The sequence below is a fragment of the Nestor notabilis genome, unplaced genomic scaffold, assembly GCF_000696875.1.
Source record: "Nestor notabilis isolate BGI_N333 unplaced genomic scaffold, ASM69687v1 scaffold6063, whole genome shotgun sequence".
Taxonomy (NCBI): domain Eukaryota; kingdom Metazoa; phylum Chordata; class Aves; order Psittaciformes; family Psittacidae; genus Nestor; species Nestor notabilis.
Window position 1 is genome coordinate 18482 of NW_009922259.1, and position 20634 is coordinate 39115.

The 20634-nt window shown below is 47.9% G+C and overlaps 1 protein-coding gene across 1 annotated transcript in view; it reads right to left on the reverse strand.

Moving 5' to 3' along the window:
• Positions 1-4513: 4513 nt before the first annotated feature.
• Positions 4514-20634, reverse strand: part of SLC7A5 (solute carrier family 7 (amino acid transporter light chain, L system), member 5) — a 34490-nt gene continuing 18369 nt past the window's right edge. Inside the window, exons 3-10 of the mRNA XM_010011525.1 lie at positions 12741-12846; positions 11961-12005; positions 10509-10632; positions 9308-9411; positions 8447-8543; positions 7942-8091; positions 6615-6792; positions 4514-4753 (exon numbers count right to left, since the gene is read on the reverse strand). Coding sequence (XP_010009827.1) covers positions 4698-4753; positions 6615-6792; positions 7942-8091; positions 8447-8543; positions 9308-9411; positions 10509-10632; positions 11961-12005; positions 12741-12846 — 860 coding nt within the window. The 3' untranslated portion in view covers positions 4514-4697. The remainder of the gene's footprint in view (positions 4754-6614; positions 6793-7941; positions 8092-8446; positions 8544-9307; positions 9412-10508; positions 10633-11960; positions 12006-12740; positions 12847-20634) is intronic.

The following is a 20634-nucleotide window of genomic DNA, read 5'->3' on the forward strand; positions in this document are numbered from 1 at the left end:
CCCCCAGCCATGCCGGCCCCTCCTGCAGCCAGCAGACCTCGCCAAGAGCCCCAGGGGGAACCGGAGCCGTCTCATCCCTGGCTGCCCTTTCCCAGGCTCCAGCAGGAAGCTTTGTTCCAAGCCCTTTCTCAATGGCAAGGCCGCCTTCTCCTTGATGTCACTATAAATGGAGTTGCGCAACTGGTTGATGGTAAAGCTGGCATCCCACAAGTACAGCCCCAAACAGCCACGGTGTTGTGCAACAACAACATCTGGCCATTTCCCTCTTTATTATTTTACTTTTATTTTTCGTTAAAGCCCAAGAACACTGAAGGGATGGGCATCTTCCCAGACCGAGTGGAAGCCCTCCCTGTGATTCTCCGCAGTAAGACTGGGGCTCTGCCACTGCAAACATCTTCCCATGGTTGGGAACTCACATCTGCAAGGAAGAGTTCTGCTGCGATGCTGCTGCTCCTCAAGGGCTCTGCTCTCAGGTAGACCCACAGTGGAGGAGCCCAATTTATTCCCCTGCCTGACCTGCCTGGAGAGGGCTTGAAGAATAAAAAACCCCACTTCTTAAGAGTTTCCATCAGCTGAAGGGTCTTTAAAGCTTGTTCAACAGTGACAGAGCCCCTTTGAACTTAGTATCCACTGAGGATGACGTTAAAAAGAAAAGAGATGGAAAACACTGCAAATACTGCAGGAAGTTTAAAACATTAACAAAAAAATCCACCCAGGATTACTTAAATCCCCACATTTTTGACTAGGAGCATTCTGCAGGGCTTCCCCTCACTGCAGAGAAGGTTTCTCATTTAGAAAGAGGAACCCAGTGGGTTAGGAAGCACCTGGCTGCTGGCTCCTGCCTGTTTAGTAATCCCCGTGGGATGCTATTCCATGAACACCCCTAACAACTGACTGCCTGGGACTCTAAATACTTCAAAACAAGGTAAGAAGAGCAGTAACTGAAAACGGGGAGTTAGTACAAGGACCAAAGGAGCACAGCCATCACTTGCAGAAATACACAGCTGGACTCAAAGATCTTGAAGGTCTTTTCCAACCTACATGATTCCACTGATGCAGCCACTGTGGCTGCGTTTGCACAACACTGTCACATGAAATAGATTCACACGGTACCTCGATTAACTGTAGCTACTACTTAGAAAAGCCAATTCATGGTCACTGTGGCTGCATATGTACTTTTCACAAGGGTATATCTCTCTTGGTGGGTTGCAACAGGCGTCACTGATCATGGCTTTGACAGAGCACAAGCAAACAGAGAAACTACAGAAAAATCCCACATACAGCACTGGGAATGGGGAGAAATTTCCTCTGAAGTCTCTGTTCCTCCCTGCATCTCATTCCACATTTGAGGAAACGAAGCAACAAGGAGCTCTTTGATGAGATGTATCCTCTCTTTTTCCATACCAAAATCCTGAAGGCAGTAGACACTCCTGGTTGCTGATGTAAGTTACATGCTGTCACACTAGCAGATACTGTTGGCAGCAGTTTCACCCACTGGAGAAATTACTTTCTTAAGTTTACTTTATAAAGTGGAATTAAGTTTTACCCCTTTCCTCATTATCTCCTTAATCTCCAGGAAAAAATAAGCCAACCTCTTACAGCCATGTCAGCAAGCTCTGGCAGAGGGGAACTACTGGGGTCAAGGAATCAGGGTTAAAAGAAATCAGGTTTTTGAAAGGTAAACTTTGAGATGTGAACTGTGGCTGACTAAATTCAACATTTTTGTCATTCTTTGCTGGTACCTGGTTCAGTTTCTTACTAAACCTCTATTGACAGGGAGATGCTGGTGAGATCACCATGAAACATATGGTATCAATGCCAGAGCCAGCAGGTTAGTACAAGAGAAATATCTTTAGCAGCAAGTGAAAAATCATGAAAATTCACAAAGAGCAAGCAAGCGAGTGAAGGATTTAATTAAGATCAGTTAATTAATAAAAAAATACTTCTCAGAGTGATATCTCCTCTTTAAAACCAGTGTAAAAGGTTCACCCAGAGGGAATTGTGCAGTGATGGTCTAGATGTGTCCAAACCAAGCAAACCCCAATGTTCTGGGGAGATTTGGACCCATTTCTGAGCTCTCTATGATTGGACTTGAGTGCTAATTTACATTGTATTGAGGTGGCAGAGTTAAAATCTCTTTCCTTTGCATCGCAAGTGATTCTGCTGGTATACGTTAGCACTAAGAGCCCCTATGCTGAGCCCAGGCCATGCAGGGAGCTGGTCATGAGACCACTATTGCCAAAAAAACCTGCAGGCCAAGTGGGAGATAACAGACTGAGGTTGTCTCTCCATGAAACAGGTCCAGCATAAGCAGTGATTTCTCACCACTACTCTGCCAAAACCTCTCAGCCTTCAGCTGCAAGAGGATTCCAAATATTGAGTTTGGGTTTTATGGTTCATGACCTTACTTATACAAACTCCTCTCCACAGGCACTGGATCTGAGATGCTCCAATTCATTGCACATAGGTCCCCTGAACAGCCAGGCACTGGCCATGAACTTTGGGTTCTTCTGTGCTGTAGGTATACCCAAACAAGCTGCAACTCCCCAGAGGTTAACTGAGCTCCAGGAGAGCTCAATGCTAACACACACAGAGAGGCACAGGGCTGGCTTGAGTCTCTCTATGCTGTGCTGCCATGGAATAAGCAACCTGACAGCAAAGGTTCTCAATGTCATGATTGTCTTACCTATTCCTCCTGCACTACCTCAAAGCAAAGACAAATGGTTGGTGAAGCAATAGCAAAGAGCAGCACGTAGACACTTGCTGACATAGCCGCAGTCACTGTCACACACACTTGAACAGAAGCTGCCACCTGCTATAACACACAACCCCTTTTTTTTGCTGAAGAACTTAAAAAAACAAAGCATGAGCTAGTACCATTGATGTCCTTAATGCCTTGTCATCCAAAATAACTGTGTACTACGAGAAGAATGCAGTAGAAAGCATTAGCTCTTGGAGGATTCTGGCTTCCAAACAGCTTAGTTTACAGAAATACTGAAGAAAAAAAGTAGTTTAATGACCCATTTTCAGAAAGCACAAGCACAAAGATCTGTACTGGATACTGAAGCAGCTCACTTATAGGGAAAAGATGCTTTTGATTTCCAAGTGACTATCACCTCAAATGCAGAGGCGTGATGAGCAAATTGTTCACAACTGCAGTTTTGCTGAAAAGGTGATGCTTTTGACCAAATAAAGTAACATGTCCCTTAGAGGACAGTTTTGACTACACAGGAACTAGAGGAATTTTGGGTGGGCTCAGGGGATGGGACTGCACCACCACAACAGCAAAACAAGACTTCACATGCAGAACATGGTTTACGGTCAGAGACTGCTCCCTGAGCATAAGGATGTTGGTGGGGGCATCTCACCAAGCCAAACCTGATGCTGCAGTTTTGCACTAAGGAGGACCAGGGCCCCAGTCCCTGCTCCTCAGAGCAAAACAGACCATCTGCAGCAGACCAAGATTAAACCCAGGCTCCAGCATCTGGGGACATCTGCTCTTTTCTATACTCCCAGTCCCAGCTGGTCCCATCTCCACTGCATGTTGTAGAAGATACAGAGACACAGGGCACAGCAACAGACAATGCACAGGCCAACCCCAAGGGAACAAGCTAAGGGAATCTCACACTTATTTTATCTTTGCAAATGGTTTAGGGGCAATCATGAATCACGCTGTGGGCAATGAACAGGGCCATGTGGATAGCATGATGCTGCTCATCCCACACTGGATGATAGCCTATCTACAGAACAACATGGAGTGAGCAAGCCAAGGACTTCTGCTAAGTGCTATTCCCTGGGTTTACCAGGAGCAAGTCCACCCTCAGGCCTGTCCCTGCCCCAGTGCTAATTCACAGGGCCACAGGATGGGCACTGTGGTGAAGAGCATCCCAGAGGACCGGATCAATAGCAGGGGGATGGCTTGGGTCTGAGAGCTCAAAGCCAGACAGTGGCAGGGGACTCCTGAGTGCTCTAGTCAGGAATGCAATGAAAATCAGACAAGGCCTCCCCACATCATTTCTCTGACACTAATTCTGCTCTGCCTTGTCTCATTAAGTCACTGCCAGTGGACAGAGTCCAAGGCATCCAGCAGCATGTGTTTTGGTATGAGTTTGTGTGTGTGTGTGAGCCAACATCAGCCAACCTTCGCTTCCCAACCATCCCCCGTTATTCAGGAAAGGCCGGTGGGCCGGGCTCAGGACCACCCTGCGGCTCTGTGACAGTCCCAGACCCAGGCACAGGCACGTTTGTAGGGCTGGGAACACTCAAACCAGGCTCATGAGCAGGTATGCTGCTGTCTGGGGGATCCCAGACCCAAACCCAAGCCAAGTAAGCCTACGCAGAACTGAAATACAGCTCTCAGTATCACACACACACACACACAGATGCTATCAGACTTCCTGCTGCTGGACAGGCAGGACCCCTTTGGAAGCTCCTGGCTGGAATTCCTCCTCCTGGCTCCCATTCGTACCAAGAACTTCTCATGACAGGGTTGCCCACCTGCCAGGCTAAAGGGTGGTGACAGAGGGGCTGGTGGAGGCAAGGCAGAGCTGGTGGCATGGTGTCAGACACGAAGCAGCTCTGATGGGGTGCTCCAGTGCCTAGGATTCGTTTACGAGGGATCAGAAGCGTTTTCTCCTTGTGTCGTCTTAAAATAATATTGTGCGTTTCCTCAAGCTGAATGTCTCTGCTTTTCCCACTTACGATTCTTGTGGAACCACTTCCATCAGTTTCTGGCACAGGACTGTTGCGGAGACTATGGGGAAGAAAGCAAAGTACAGGTCAGAGATTGCACACGGGGGCCTAACACGTATCTTGGTCTTAGTTCATGATACTCTGCCTCAAAAGGGCTGATCGTTTTGCCTCCCCACCACGGTTCTGAGCAAGTTTAGCCCAAATACAGTTTAAGACTTGAAAGCAAATGAGCCGTGGGTTACTCTTGACTCATGCTCAGAACTTAAACACGGAACACAGGGAGCTTTGCTTCTGCAGCACGGATGCTGTACTGCCCTGAGAGAGGCTCTGGTACCTTTCAACACCAGATTCTACTTCCATATGTGATATGGTAACCATGTTTGGATGCCATAATTGCCAGCAGCCAAAACTGAGTCAGGCACAATAACAGGAATTAGCATAGAAAATGTGAACTGATGCTTTTACTTCCGATTTCGAAAACCTTGGCTGTAAGTCCATACAGCTCCTCTAAGAGCTCACGTACCCAGGACAAACCCGACAGCGTATGAACCCAAGGCAGAGCCCGCTGCCTGACGCAGAGCAGCTGGAGAGCAAAGGAAGCATTTCAGGTGCCAGTTTGCACAGGAAAGGTGCTAACCTGAAGTAACTTTATTTTTCCACCCATTAGTTTAGGTGGCTTGTGTCCAAACACACCTGTGCTTTCTGCTGCTCCACCGTGTGTTTGGAGATCACAAGATAGTCAAGCCAGGTAGAGCTAACACAACTTCTAAATACACAGTCAAGCTCAGATCAGTTGGAATTGATCAAATTATTTGCAATATATGAATATACATTAGTTTAAAGTTCATATGTTTCTAGCTGGGCAGGATTATCATTCTGTGTTCCCAGAATATTTTCTATATTCTCCTAACAAACTTCTGAGTGGGTAGAAAACAATTAATATGGTAATTTGCCACTCAGGCACTGCAGAAATGGCTTTTACAGGAACTGAGCCTAATACTCTGAATAAAAAAGTGAGTGTGTGAGAAAGAGAGAGAGAGATGGGAGGGGGAGAATAATAACAAGTGCTAAGCAGTGCTGAAAGGCTTTTTCTTCTTTATAAAATGCACCCAGCTAAGGCTGGGCATTTCTCCTTGTCTGCCTTTCTAGGTCAGGCTGTTGTATGAGAGCTGGGAGGCAGATGGTGCAGTTTAGTTACTTGAACACATGGATTGACTTTCTTGATTCAGTTGCTCAGACACAGGTTCCATGTGCCAAGCACAGCCCCTCCATCCCTTCAAAAACACCCCATGAGGTAGTGTCAGCTGCTGGAAAACCTAATATGAAAATACCTTAAGAATAAACCTCATAAGAGAAAACATCCAGGGGATTCTCTCCTCCCTCTGTTCTGCTGCCCTATCTTGATGCCAAGGAGAGCTTTGACTGGATCAGAAATGTTAGCACTGGCTAAGCGATGGATTGGGACTACTTATGAGGTTTCAGCAATCAAATTGAGGCCAACTCTGCTCAGACTCTTACACTGTTAGTTCTTCCTACACCACTGGAAATGGATTCTCTGCTGACAAAAGGCTTGACCCTGTGCTTTGACAGGAGACAGAAGAAAGGCAGCAGTATGTGCTCAGCAAATTATGCTCCACTGCATAACATCCACCAGTTTGCCAAGATAAAAAAGACCCATGGTATTTGGCCCAAACTTTGCAATTATCACAAGACAGGGTGCGTTTTGGGTGCTTTGTAGATAAGGTCATCATCAGGTTAAAACTTGTTTCCGTTAAAGAAGAATTAACCAGAGCTAAGACACTGGAAGCCTCCGCTCCACAAAGGAGAGCCAGTGCTACCAGCTGCAGCATGCTCACCAGGAAGCTGCTATTTCTAGAGCAAAAGCCAAGGCTGCACCCTCGCTCTTCACTGGTAATACTTACAGATGAGCTGGCGAACCCACTCGGGCTTGTTTTGCCACCAGACCCCGAAGAAGTAAACAGGGATCCCACTGAAGATGATCGCAAAGCCAATCGCACATTCCTTCGGTGTCATCCAGAAGGAAACAGCAATGAGAAACAAGCAGGCCAGGATGAAGAAAATGGGCAGGCAGATGTTCACCTGAACAGTGACCCAAAGAACAGGTTAAAACAGGGGAACAGGGTACACTTCCCAGTCAAGTTTATCTAGCTGTACATCCCAGGGAGTGAAGGAGTTCATGGTCCCCTACGGACGCCTACATGGACAGTGCTCCTGTCTGACCCAATGCTCTGAATAAGGGGACCATAACCTTGAACTGCCATGGGAAAGGTATTCATTTAGGCAGCGCTCTTCCTCAATCCTGGAGAAAACAGGCGTAGGATAATACTTAACACATACATTTAAAACCAGCAAAACAAAGCACGGACATGTGGGTTGCCAAGAGCCATGAGCCTTTCTCAGCACTATTTTTTTGACCCCAATTCCATACTTGAATTATTCCTTATAAGAAACACTTGTACCAACAGGATCAAACTCAGCAGCAACCACAGCACAAGCCATAGCATCTTCACAGCAGTTCTCAGGGGACTCGGCTCTGAGCACGGCACCCACTGAGAGCAGCCTGGCTTTTAGAATCAAAACCCAAACCCAAAGGAAACACCCTGCAAGAGTTACTTTGGGAAGGCAGTGGTACAGGTCTGTGAGTTTTGTTTCTCTCTGGCTGCCTGTGGCCTGGCAGAGACCTGCGGGGGATGAGTGAGAAACATGCCTTTAAGGCAGGCAGACATGCCTATGGCTGACACAATCTTGGCCTCCCCCCAGATGGGACACGGTACTGCCAAGCTGGCCAAGGCCAAAGAGAACAAAGTTCTCCTCTCTGCAGGCGTGGGTTTGTCTGCTTTATTAAAAACCTTTTTTAATTGAATTCCACGGTGCTACAGAGCGTTTCACTGGGAGCCACAGCCTATGATTTGTCCTGGGGAATATGTTAGTCAACTGAGAGCTTCCCACTGGGCTACCCCAGCAGAGCACCCCGCATCTCTGACACCCAGAGCCTCCCGCGCTCTGATGTCCCTGTGGCAGCTCCTTGTCCTCCTGCACTGATTCACATCGAGCAGATTTGCATGCAGCAGGGACACCTGGTTACCTACGACACAACATATCCCACTCACACTTGCAATCCCAGTTCTTCTTCCATACAGGACAAGCTGCTTGTGTTTGCTGAACCTTCCCTGGTGCTGGGAAGGGACTCAGGAAAGACCCATCACGCAACTACCACACTGTCCTCACCTTGATGGGCCTTTCCAGCTCTGGCTTCTTGTAACGCAGCCACATCATGCCAATGATGGCCAGAGCCACACACAGCCAGTTGAAGAAGCTGAAGAAGTTGATGACTGAGAAAATGTTGTTGGAAAAGGCATAGAGCAGGGTCATGATGCACTGCATCCAGAGAAAAAAAGCTATTAGCAAAGGGAGTAGGCAAACCCAAGTACGTTACAACACCCAATACAGGTGTTTCAGAAGAACTATCTGCCAGGGAAAGAATCGTGTTGATTATTTTTTATTTCTTTTGAGTTATTTGCAATTGGTGCCTGGAGCAATTTCAAAACAGAAGTGGAGTATGAGGATATGATGAGAAGGAGAAGTTCTGTCTTCTCCTGTCAGTGAATGCAGAAATGGCTCTGTCTGGAGGTGGTGCCCAAGTAGCCCCCTTAAGACCCCTCAAACGGGATCATACCCCAACCCATTTCTCAATACCACGTTGATCCCCATCACCAGAGAGCCATGTGCTTACCGTAAAGACGAGGGATGGCACGGGAGTGAGTAGCCTGGGGTGAATCATAGACAGGATTGAGGGCAGGTGTCCTTCTCGGGATCCCACAAAGAACAGCCTGAGATGGACGAGACAGAGCAATTATCACCTCTGCAACCATCAGCTCCGGGCCGGGGTTTGTCTTCAGCACAAAACAAGTGGGGACAGCCCAAGCTCAGCCTAGACCCGTGCTGCAGGAGCAAGACCGAAAGGCCCAGGCTCCATGCAGGTTTTCTACCTTGGCAGTGCTCTGCAGGATGCTGTGCCCTTTTGCTAGTCACTGCCTCAGGAGTGGGGCCCTCCAGGATCAGACCCCAGCACAGGTGTTCCACACACACACAGTGGAAAGTCCCTGTCTCAGGGAAGGAAAGCTGTGGATGGCCAAAGAATGCAAGAAAATATGTGTTTATATCCTCCTTTCCAGAGAGAGCAATTAAGTGTCTTTCCTCAGACAACCTGGGAGATGTGTGTCAGAGCTGGAACCATCCCAGTCCCCTTCCTGCCTCATTCTTTCTTGAGGGATTCTCAACCCTGAAGTTTCGTAAGTTTCTGCTTTTCATTAAAGCCACTTTCTCAGGCAACATCACTGAGCCCCAAGCGTGTGTTTGTTTATGTTCTAATAACTTCAACAGGATCTTGCCTGAGAAACAGAAGACCAAGACCACTGAAAAGTTTTCCTTTTAACTGGATATGGTTTTGAAGTCTTATTTTGTTTTCCCTTCATCCCCACATGGCCTCCAGACTTTGTGCCTAAGCACAGCCACTCTTTGGAGGACAATGCCAAGCAAAGAGGGATTGAGCATGACTTGTAAACAAAACCCACAAGACTGAGAAGAAACCTACCGGGAAGAAGTGAAGAGAGATCCATTAACGGATCCGAAGCAGGATAAGCCAACAAAGACGGGTATGATCCAGGACATGACGCCAAGGTGATAGTTCCCAAAATCCTAAATGGGGGGCAACGAGACAGACATTTCACACCCAGAATGCCCAGAAGAACTCACAGCTGCCTACAGAGACTTAATATTTGTACAAATCTGAGCAAGTGACATGGCTTAGTGCTGAAGCTGCTATGGAATTTTCCTTATTGCTATTTGTTGCTCCTCTTTCTGAAAAAGCATATTGTGGAATTGCAAAAAACATCAGCAACGAGCCCTTCCTGCAGAATGAGGACATAATATATATCAGAATGGTTATCCAAAGGTTCAAGACAAAAGGGAAGGTGAGAGGAGATTCAGACACACAGCTATTGCCAGTTCCTGAATAAGGACCTAGGATGCATCCCCTTGGCAAGGCAGTGATCTGGAGTTGTAGTTTTGTATCCCAAACTGACTGCACGCTGCTTCCCTGCAGCTTTACACCAACACTATTATATTGATTTCAAGACTTGCAAAGGCATACAGCTAGAGCAATGCAACACAGGCTGGTATCTCCAATAACTCAGCACTGCGTAAGTGCAGGCTGGAGCAGGGGCTTGCTACTAACTCAAATGATGGAGCACATCGATGGAATGGCCCAGACCAGCTTGTCTTGGGACTGGGAAATTCCCTTTGAAGCACTGAACAATCCTGGTCACACTCAGTTTGCAAGATCATACTGTACTGCTCACTTCCAAAGCAATCAGGATTTCTGACTGCCATGGCATTTTAATTAATAGAAGTATTATTTTTCTCTCTTAATTAAAACAAAGAAGATACAGGGAGAGAACAATCTAGTTCAGTATTGAATGCATGACCTTTTCACATAAGTATCATGCACTGGTAACTGATGAGAAGTCATGGGGCCAGCAGCAACCTTGCATATTTACAAATTAAGAGCAGTGGTAACTGACTACCCACCCTTACTGCCTGTGGTTAATCCCACTTGGTATCACACTGTTCTTCCCTGCTCCCATCACAGTTGTTCTTTATCTCCTGTCAAACATCAGCTCTTTTGTACAAAGCCATGATCAGCCTGGAACTATGAGATGTATGGAGAGATTGTAAGTCTGATTTAACCAGCCCTAGGAGACAGACAAGTCACATCAGAAATGCACTTAGCTTACCACAGCCACAGCTTCGGATGTCAGCATCTGGTCTGTCGACAGGGTCGTGAAGTAAGCCAAGTTGGTCAGCACATAAACCAAAGTGACTACAGGTAGTGAGATGATGATAGCCAGAGGCAGGTTTCTAGGAAGAAAACATAAACTGGAATGGAGTGCTGCAGTTCAGAGAAAAGGGCAGTTGATGTCTTCATGCCACAGCCCTACAGTGCTCACTTAAAAGTTTGCTTGAGCCATTCTGCTCTTTGGCTCTTCAGCATGTCCCATTTCAGCTACACACTGCTCCTCTAGGAAAGGAGATGATGCCCACATGGGAACAGACTGGAGCCTGACAGATGAAGACTGAAGGATTATGGCAGAAGGAACTTTATGCATGGAGAGACTCTGGCTGTCTGGGCAAGCAGTAGTCCAAGATCACTGCAAAGGCAATCAGCTAAAAATAACCTCCAATGCCAGTGGCATTAGCACACGTATTCTCTTCTGGGCAAAGAACAACCATTCCTGCAGGAGATGGAAAGATCAGAGATTTAGCGGGCAGATTTTAGGCTCTAACTGTGCAGCTGGCTGGACTGATGAAACTGAACGAAAACAAGTTCAGACACAGTCTGAGTGGGTCTGTAACGATGAGGCTGTGTGGGTACAAATTTGCCTTTTCAAATAGTCTAACTTCATTTGCGAACGGAAACCGAGAAAGGAAACCCTGCTTGACACCATGTATAATTGGTCTAGTGGAGCTCAAAGCCACAGGAAGAAATGCTGTGACTGCGTTCAGAAGAGATTAAAATAATTGCAAAACAGCAAAAACCCTTTTTATAACTGTGTTTGTGAAGGAAAGCTCATATCAAATCTTATGCTTCCCAGCAGGCGCTACTGACTGCCAGGGTCAGCCGGGAATGGGTTCTAGCACAAGTGACCCTGAACCTTGATCAACAGTGCCTCATAGTTACCTTCTCCGTGAGCAAAAGCCATGTTCTGGCTTTGGTGTGTCCCACCCTTATCTCTCCAGGTTCCCTGCACAGCCCCAAAAGGCATGAGCAGTGCAGAAAGCAGCTATTGCTCAAGAGAAAAGGAAGAGCACGTGACAAGCATATGTCCACACGAGTACTCTTGTGGGAGTTTACACAAGACAGCAACAGAGCCTTGAGTGTTTCTTCCTCGCTTCTAATTCAGAGAGGTGCCGTGCAAAGGAAGCAGGACTTTGCAACAACACTGGTTAACATCAGCAGTGCAGGAAAGCAGCATAAGCAACAGCTCTTTTCATACAGAGATGATTATTCCCCCTTCCCCTACTCCAAGGAGGAACAATGCCATTAATCTATCTTGTTTTTTACTTTTCCAGAAAAAGACCTTAGCTTCTGGGCTGATTTGCAACCTCTGTTACACAAACGAGGAAGATGCTTCCTGAGAACAAGAAGTTCTCCTCCCAGGGAAAGTCATCACTGGACACACACCTACCTGTAGGGATTTATCATCTCTTCCGTAACAAAATTCAAGTAATTCCTGTAATTTAAAAAGAACAGTGGTTAATTATGGTTAGACCATGGAATAAATGAAGCCCTTCTTCTCACTCATATGGCAGGGAATCTCAGGAGGGGTAGAGAGACTGGCACCTGCAGTAAAACTTAAAATGGCTTATGCCTTGTCCAAGAGCTGCAGCACAAAACCTGCAAAGCACAAGCCCTGGGTGGTGACGGTGGATCTAGCAGACCAGCTTCTTTGCAAGAGAAGGGGTGAAGAGCTGGACCAAGGAGCAACAGGGCCACCCCTCCAGGCAGTAAGGATGGCTGCAACTGGCCTGTTTTTACAGCAAATTGAGCAGGCTCCTTGTACTTGCAAGTGCTCTAAGGGACTGATGAAGAAGCTCTCCAGGAGCTTCAGTTTGGTGCTCAAAGTAATCTGCTGGCAATTGGCATATCTCTCTCCTGCTAGCTAAACCCACCCTACTGCTTTCCCTTAACACACCCAGGAGCTGCACCAACCATCATGGTGCATCAGCACTCATTATCTGCTGCCTCTTCTAAATCCCATGTTCACCTCTACTTCTCTGTGCTTCCGTGTCCTGGCTGGAAACAGGGTGTGAAGCACGACTATTAACATCATTAGGCAAATCCAAAGCCACTGGTTACAGAAGACATGGAAAGTCCTCCACCACACTCTTCCTTCAAACAATCTGAGGACAAAAGGGATGGACTACAGCATTTAGCACTGAAAAAAAGATAGAGGGCTGCATCTTACCATCCTCCATAGGCAAACAGACCACTGTACAAAGCTAGCACGATGTTCCCCACATCTACTTTCGTGCCTTCAAAGGAGTGCTCCGGAGTCAGGTTTGTCACATCACCTGCAGATAACAAAAGCACGAAAAGATCAATGCAGACGTACTATGAACCTTTGTGGGGTTTGAAACAGAGAAACCTGGAGGCAAAAGCTGCTTAGTATGCTTAATGATCATGCTGACGCATTTTGGGTTATCCTAGAGAGCATGTAAATCATTTATTGAGCTGATTTCTCCAGTTTTACAGCACTTAACTCATCTGGAATCATGCACCAAGTAATCAGCACCAAATACACTTGTCTCAAGCAACTGGCCATTACTGAGTCCTCAAAACTTTCTCACACTGCCATGTGCCATCACCAAGGTAATCTCTGAGATACCTTCTCTCTGCAAAGAAAACATTCTGGGGACCTTCCTGCTGGAAGATGCTATGCAAACAGGTATTGTCACATTGTCCTCTCAACTGAAAGCTGCTTTCGTTTGATAAAAACCCAGGATTTCCTCTGATTCCACCAGCTACCCAATAAAGCAGAAACCCAGGATTTCCTCTAGTCCCACCAGCCACCTGATAAAGCAGAGGGTTAAGGCAATGCCTTTGATTGTGGGAAGTCAGGTTCTTTAGGGCTTGAATATCAAAAGTTTCTGTTATGTATTTGCTTTTAAAATAAAAAGCCATAAATAGACGGCTCAATTGTACCTTTGGTAAGAACTCACCCAGAGAAAAGGGTTTATTTATTTTGTCTTAAAATGCTCTGCAGTTGTTTTGTTCCCTGCCTTTTGATGTGGAGCCCGGCTGTGGGGCGGCAAAGCCACGCTCCCCTCCCTGTACCCAGCACTCCTCCTGGACACGACAGGAGCGAGGCAGGACTCGGCAGGGCAGGTTTGCATCCAGGGAGCCCTGTCGAAGCCCATGTGATTCCTCTTAGGGCACAGATCTTTACTAATCACACCAGCAACTGCATCACATGGCAGTCAGCAGGGCCTGGAGCTTAACCCTTCATCTCTTAGCACAAGGTATCTAGGACATGCTTCAGAGGAAGGGAGAGGGATGCAAACAAACCAGGCATTTTTCCTCTGGATGGCCCCTCTTCTCACCTCACCCTGGAACTTTCACTCCCCTGTGTCACCAAAGACCCCTTTTGCAGGGGCTGGGTAACAAGTGCATTAACCTTTTAACACCTCACGCTCATCTTTAGAGTGGTGGAAAGGGGGACTTCTCCTGACAGCACTCTTGTTCTGCTGCTGCATTTCTCACTCATGGGGCTTCACAAGGAACTGCTCCAAATCTGTGCCAGTGACACGGAGCTGCCTATGTGTGTGGAAGAACTACATCTTGTCTTCCACCCTCTCTACCTGACGCTCCAGCTTTATCCCCATCCTTTCCATCCCGGGCACTGCTCCCTTCATCTCCCTTCTCCCTCCTGCTGCAGATGAATCCTAGCCAGGGCAAAAAGATATTCCTTAACACAGCGTGCAAAATGCTCTCTGCTCACAAAGCACCCAGGAAACCAGCATCCCTCTGCCCTTTTTCCTAGCTGGTCACTAACCCGTTTGGAAGGGGATGCTGCAGATGTGAGCTGCAAAAAGCCAGGACCACAGCAGCAGCTCATGCACTGGGCAGACAGGTCCAGGAAGCCCCACGCAGGTTTGCAAGGCTCTACTTGTCCACATCCCACTGCAGATTGCAGTTCTCCACTGGTGTTGCCCTGTTCCTCTGTCCCAGCACCTCCTCGCATGAGGAGGGTCTCTTCTGAGTCTACCCTGGGATATGCTGGTTGTAGTTAATGCCCCTTCAGGCAGCGAATCTCCTTTGCAAAATGCACCAATCATTTTTAAAAAGTTAGGTTAGAAAATGTTCATCAGAATGTAACAGGAAACCCAGGAAAGGCAAAGACACTGGTATAATGCTGTGAGTTTAACCTTAATTCCTGGCTTATCAATTCAGTCCTATAATCTGAATTCAGCATTAATGCCCTGGCCTGGCCGTGAATAAAAAGACTGAGCTGTAGGTGGGTGTGCACAGTATCACATTCTGCTCCATCCCTCGGGCTCAGCTTTCCTGAGTTAATTTTCTGCCCCTCCTAGATAATTACCAGTCTAGTTCTTTCCAGGTCTTTTGTTATGGGAATAAGATACACTTTTTGTTAACAGTGACTGTAATTAGCTACTAGAATAGCGCATGGATGGACTAGGAGAACAGGAGAGCTCCCGGGTATTTCAAACACTCCTTGGGATGTCTCTTAAAGGTCTGCTCGTGCTCTGCTAATAGTCCAGGTCCCACCCGGACTGAGGGACCACCACCTTTACCATGTCAAGAGCACGCTCTGATCTAGGAGCAGCCAGGGCACAAGCAGCACCATGCCACAGGCTCCATTTCTGGTCCAGAACTGGACACCATCTTCCACCAGCAACCTCCTTCTGTCCACCACAGGCAAAAGCTCTCAGGCCAAATGTTCCTTTTTCTGAGGCATCTGTAGGTTTCACTCTGTGCCTTCCCAAACATCACACAGGAACCATGTGCTGGTGCTGAGGGAGGGCTGAGCTGCCACCCTCACCCAGCTGGCCAGCAGGAGAGGAGACCATCGGTGGTCCCCAACCCAAAACCACGTGCCTGGATTCAGGACATGCCACCTGCTTGGGAACCATCAGCACCTTCAGCCTCTGGGCAAGGTAGGGTCCAAGCCCTACTCGGTAGCCTGCTGGGCTGTACGGACACTTTGGCTGTGTCAGGATTGCCTGCCCTCCAGGATACATGGACAAAGAGGAGAGAAAGGCAGCAAAGGGAGCAGCACTGATGCAGAGAGGTAACAAAAAGCCTTGGCATTTCATTGTGCTGCGGGCGGTGGTGATGGATGGGTGGAACATAACTAATTACTCACACCCCTTTTCCTTGCACCCGCCGCAGCACGCACCCAGCTCATCCCTCTGAAGCATTGGCACTGAAATGCAGCTACCGGCAAGGGAGTGGCAAGTCAGGTCAGTGTGGAGGCAGCCAAGAGAGGAGACCAGGTAGGAAGGAAAGGGCTCTTTGTTCCTCCTCAGCACCTGAGGAGCTGACAGCTTGCTATGATGCCTCATCTATAGAGTCGTACCTCTCAAACGCTTGCAGCGGGTTGATAAACTTCATGACTCTCTGTGACCTGTCAGAACACGATTAAATAACCAGAGGAGCTAAGACCTATCTCTGCTCGCTCCAAGGGGACAAGCTCATATCGTCAGGGGTTCACATGCTGCTCTTGTATCACAACTTTTGTTTCTTTCATAGAGGGACTCTTCACCGGGGCTGTAGTGATAGGACAAGGGGTAATGGGTTCAGACTTAAACAGGGGAGATTCAGGTTGGATATAAGGAAGAAGTTCTCTCCTGTGAGGGTGCTGAGGCGCTGGCACAGGGTGCCCAGAGAAGCTGTGGCTGGCCCATCCCTGGCAGTGTTCAAGGTCAGGTTGGACACAGGGGCTTGGAGCAACCTGCTGTAGTGTGAGGTGTCCCTGCCCGTGGCAGGGGTTGGAGCTGGATGAGCTTTAAGGTCCCTTCCAACCCAAACCATTCTATAATTCTCTGATATATAGCTTCCTGGTTGCATGAGAGGAGCTTGGGCTCTTTAACAAGCATGCCCATAATACCAAATCCCAGCAGAGCAGCCGTCCTCTCTCAAGTGCTCTCCTTAGATCCCTGAAAGAGAAATCCATCACACAAAGATGCATGCACATGGTGCAGAAGTCCCAGAGGTGCATTTGGAGGCTGTGAAAGCATCCAGGAAACACCATGTGTGCCCCTTGTTCTTATACTTACCCACTGATGCTTGGCTACTGGCCCCAGCTGGAGATTGGGGACAGAATCATGGAACAGTTTGGGTTGGAAGTGACCTTCAAAGCTCATCTAGTCCAACCCCCCTAGAGGAGCAAGGGACATCTTCAACTACATAGGCACAGGTTGTCCAGAACCACATTCAGCCTGGCCTTGAATGTATCCAGGGATGGTGACACCACCTCTCTGGGCAACCCATGCCAGTGTTTTACCACCCTCTTTGTAAAGTATTTTTTCGTCATATCCAGTCTGAATTTCCCTCTTGTAGTTTAAAACCATCACCCTTTGTCCTATTGTAATAAGCCCTGCTAAAAAGTCTCTCCCCATCTTTCTTATGCTGGGTAGATGGTCCCATGGTCAGTCTCACCTCTTTCCTCTAACACAAATGCTCACTAGGACCTGCTGTTCAAACTGGAGGTGCCAACCTCAGTTCTGGACATCCTGCATCTCTCAAGCCTCACTGTGCAATTCAAGCCTCCAGCCTTAAATTGCTGTCTTTGGATCAAATCATGAGTTACAAATGTGCAGGTGAGGCTGTGAAGCATGGCCCAATTGCTCCCACAGAGAGAGGGGTCTGTATGTGAGGGCATCCCAAAACCATGCTCTGCCCACCCTCCGACCCTTCATCCTCCCCAGCCCGTGCAGACACAGCCTCTCTCAAGGCAATGCCCTGCCCGTGCCCGGCACCCCGGGGATCTAGAACCTGGTTTGAACTGGCTGTTCAGCCGCACTCTGCTCTACAATTAACCAAATTAAGGTAACAAGCTCTGACACAAACCCCATTTGCTGATCTTGCCAGCTGCCAAGGCTCGGGTAATTGCGCCGGCGAGCGATGGGTCACCTGGGGCCGTTCTGCAGGAGGGACCTATTTCAGGTCCATGCGCTGCATGTTCAGACCCCTTCTTTTAAAGAGGTTCATTTGCTCCCCAGTCATGCCCGTTCCGGTTCCAACAGCACAGCAATCTTCTCTTGCAGAAAGCGTTTAATGATAATTAAATATTTCTAACTTGCCTGAACAGCGAGCAGAGGGAACACAGCCATCTAGAGAGCTCAGCAAGAGAAGGGGGGGCCCTCAGTGCGTCTGGCTCACGGAGGAAATGGAGCCAGGGAGAAATGTGTTGTATATACAGAAACCCCCAGAGAAGATGCACTCAGCTGTTGAGCCATTTCCCGAGAAAAGCAGCAAGAGTTCAAGTGACTGAGTCAGAAAAACAAGACGGGAAGAAGCAAACAGGGGTCAGGGTTCGGGGCGCATCTCTTGGGCAGCTCAGAGCAGCCCAGGAAACACACGCTCAGTAGCCACATAAGCTGTTTGCTCCTCTCTGACTGCTGCCACTCTGCAGACAGCTTTGCATTAAGCAGTTTTGAACAGCAGCTATTAAAGTTGGGTCCCACAGCAGATGAGTTTATGGGTTTGAGAGACCCCATGGGAGCCTTGGAAGAGCAGAGAGGGCACCCAAGGAAGAGCTGGAGCTCTTGGGTTACGTCCTGATTCTCACCAGCTGTGGACAGGCGATGACGCTTCCCCTCATTTCAACTATTTCCTTCTGTTTTATACAGAAGTTCCTCTCCTCCCAATACCGGGAAGCTCTGTCGATATAGTTTACGAAGAGCCACTACTTCTCCTTCAGGGTGAATCCAAGGGTCTGGGCTCCTGGACTCACTGCACCCCACACACGACTCAAGCTTCACAACTCCTTTTGCAACGGTCCACCAAGACACAGCTTGGGCCAGACAGCATTTTGCTACCCTTTCCACCTCCTCTGCATCTTGCTGATACCACCAAAACACCTTTTCTCCTCCCCTTCCTAAGCAAATAGCTCTGGATTTTCACAACCTCCATGTCTGCTGGCATAATGTTTGCTGATGAGAAATAAAGAAGCAGACACAGAAACACAGTAGCTGGGAGCCAGAAAGCAGAGAACCTGGATGAACAGGGTCCCTTTGATCCTTAGCACAGCATGAAAAGGTGTTTCACCCAATAGGTTTCCAGCCACCTCCATAAGCTTCTTTTTCCTTTTCATAGCTGCACAATAGGTTCAATTCACATTCATAGAAGCTTGTGATTGAGAATGAAAAGCATGATGAGGCTCTGGAGGGGCTAATGGAGCCAGCCACCTCGACATGCAGGAGAGCCAAGAGCATTTAGGGAGGGCAGATCCTCCTACCTGTCACCCACACCAAGCACTACAGCCAAGGCCATGAATTTCAGCCCAGCATCTGAAGGCTGTGGGAAACAATCAGTCTAAAAAGCAAGCAAAAGGACATGTGTGTACACACACACAGAGATACGGACTGCACTGACGCACCTCAGGCATGAATTACTGCATCTGCTGCAACCAAAGACTTATGAGAGACAGTAAGTCTCTGTCTTACTGTCATCGTAAGACAGTGACAGTGCTGGGTTAACAGTTATACTTGATGATCTAAAGGTGTTTTCCAGCCTGAACGATTCTGTATCAGAGAGAGGAGATCCAACCAGAGATGCAAAGAAGCAAATACCAAAGCATTAGCTGCTCTCTAGTTAGGTATGTCTGCACTGGGGGGATAGCCACACTTGGAAAAGTAAGAAGCCAACAGAGCTTCTCATTTCAGCTGCCTTAAAACCACAGAGCCCACAACAGTGGTGAGCAGGGTTCCCTGTGGCACGTTCAAGGTGCATTCCACAGCCTCCGATGCAATGCACGTACCTTGATCCTGCTTCACATCTGGCAGTTCATTCACAATACTGAAAATGAGCAACATGCTACAATCCACAGCTCCTTGGACAAAGCAGCTTTTCAGATGTCAAGGCACATTTCCACCCCAGCCATGAGCCTCCATCTTCAGTGTTAAACAAACAACAGTTCTCATCATCCTTAAAGGTCTGCACACAGAGCCACTGCAACTCACAGTGACCAGAACAAGAAGCACGGGGTCACTGACTGTCTGCTTCTGTATGTCGTTGTTGTTGTTATTAAAAGCATTTTATTTATTTTTGGACAGGCAACTTTGCAGTTGTAAAATGCAAGAGGCTCAGCAGGCTGAACTCTATCCCGGAATCTGTAATTGCCAAAAGCTTTCTGGGCAGAGAGGGCAAGAAGAAAGAATTTTCTCAGCAGAAATGTACTGCTGCTGACTCCAAACCAGAGCAGGCAAGCTGCATAGCACACTAATCTGCCATGCCCACCTGGCCTCAGCATCTGCATCCACCTTTGGCTGGAAAAGAAATCAAAGATTAGAGAGCAAGAGGCCCATAAAACATAATTGTGTGGTATCAACCCTCCAGCATTAAGATGCCTGATTAATCTCCAGCATTTGGCTGATGTGATTTAGAGGTGCAGGATGCTGGCAGCTTTCCCAGCTTCTTTGTTCATGCTCTCCTTCGGTACAGTCTTCCACTCTCCATGTGCTCCATGAAGAAGAGGGTAGTAAGGGAAGCACAATAACCTTCCTTCACAGCTTACTGCTGGAAAATCTCTTTATAGTGGCATTTCTGAATGCCAGTGTAACAAGAAACAGCACGGGCAGCTGCAGGGCATGTTTTCCTTGCAATCTTTTGCGCACAAGCCTCAGCCCCAACTTGCAGGGATGCACTCAAAAGCTTGAGGGACCTACACTGCCCATAGGCTTTGCCTCCTGTCTGCCAAAGAGGACTTACAGTGTGAGTTAGTCATGGGCTGGCCGAGTGAGCACCTTTCTGGTTTGGCTTTGGGCTCCAAACTCGCCTCAGGCACCTACAACTCCACCTTCAGTACATTCTTGTGCCCCAACTTGCATCTTAGGGCCAATCCCTCGGGTGAGCTGGTTCCTCTGAGCATAGACACCACTGCAATGGCTACTCTGCTGCGTACAACAGGGCATGCAAAGGCATTGCTGCATCTACCCACAGGTAGCAAAAAAGCTGGTCACTGACGTGGCAGGAATAAAAAGAACTCAAATCAACTGAAAAGAAATGGCTGAACATCGACCTGCTGATCAGGTTCACACTTGGGTGAGATGAGGCCAGGTCAAAGGAAAACTTGCGGCAGACTTCTTCAGCTATGCCAAGTGCTCATTCATCTCCGG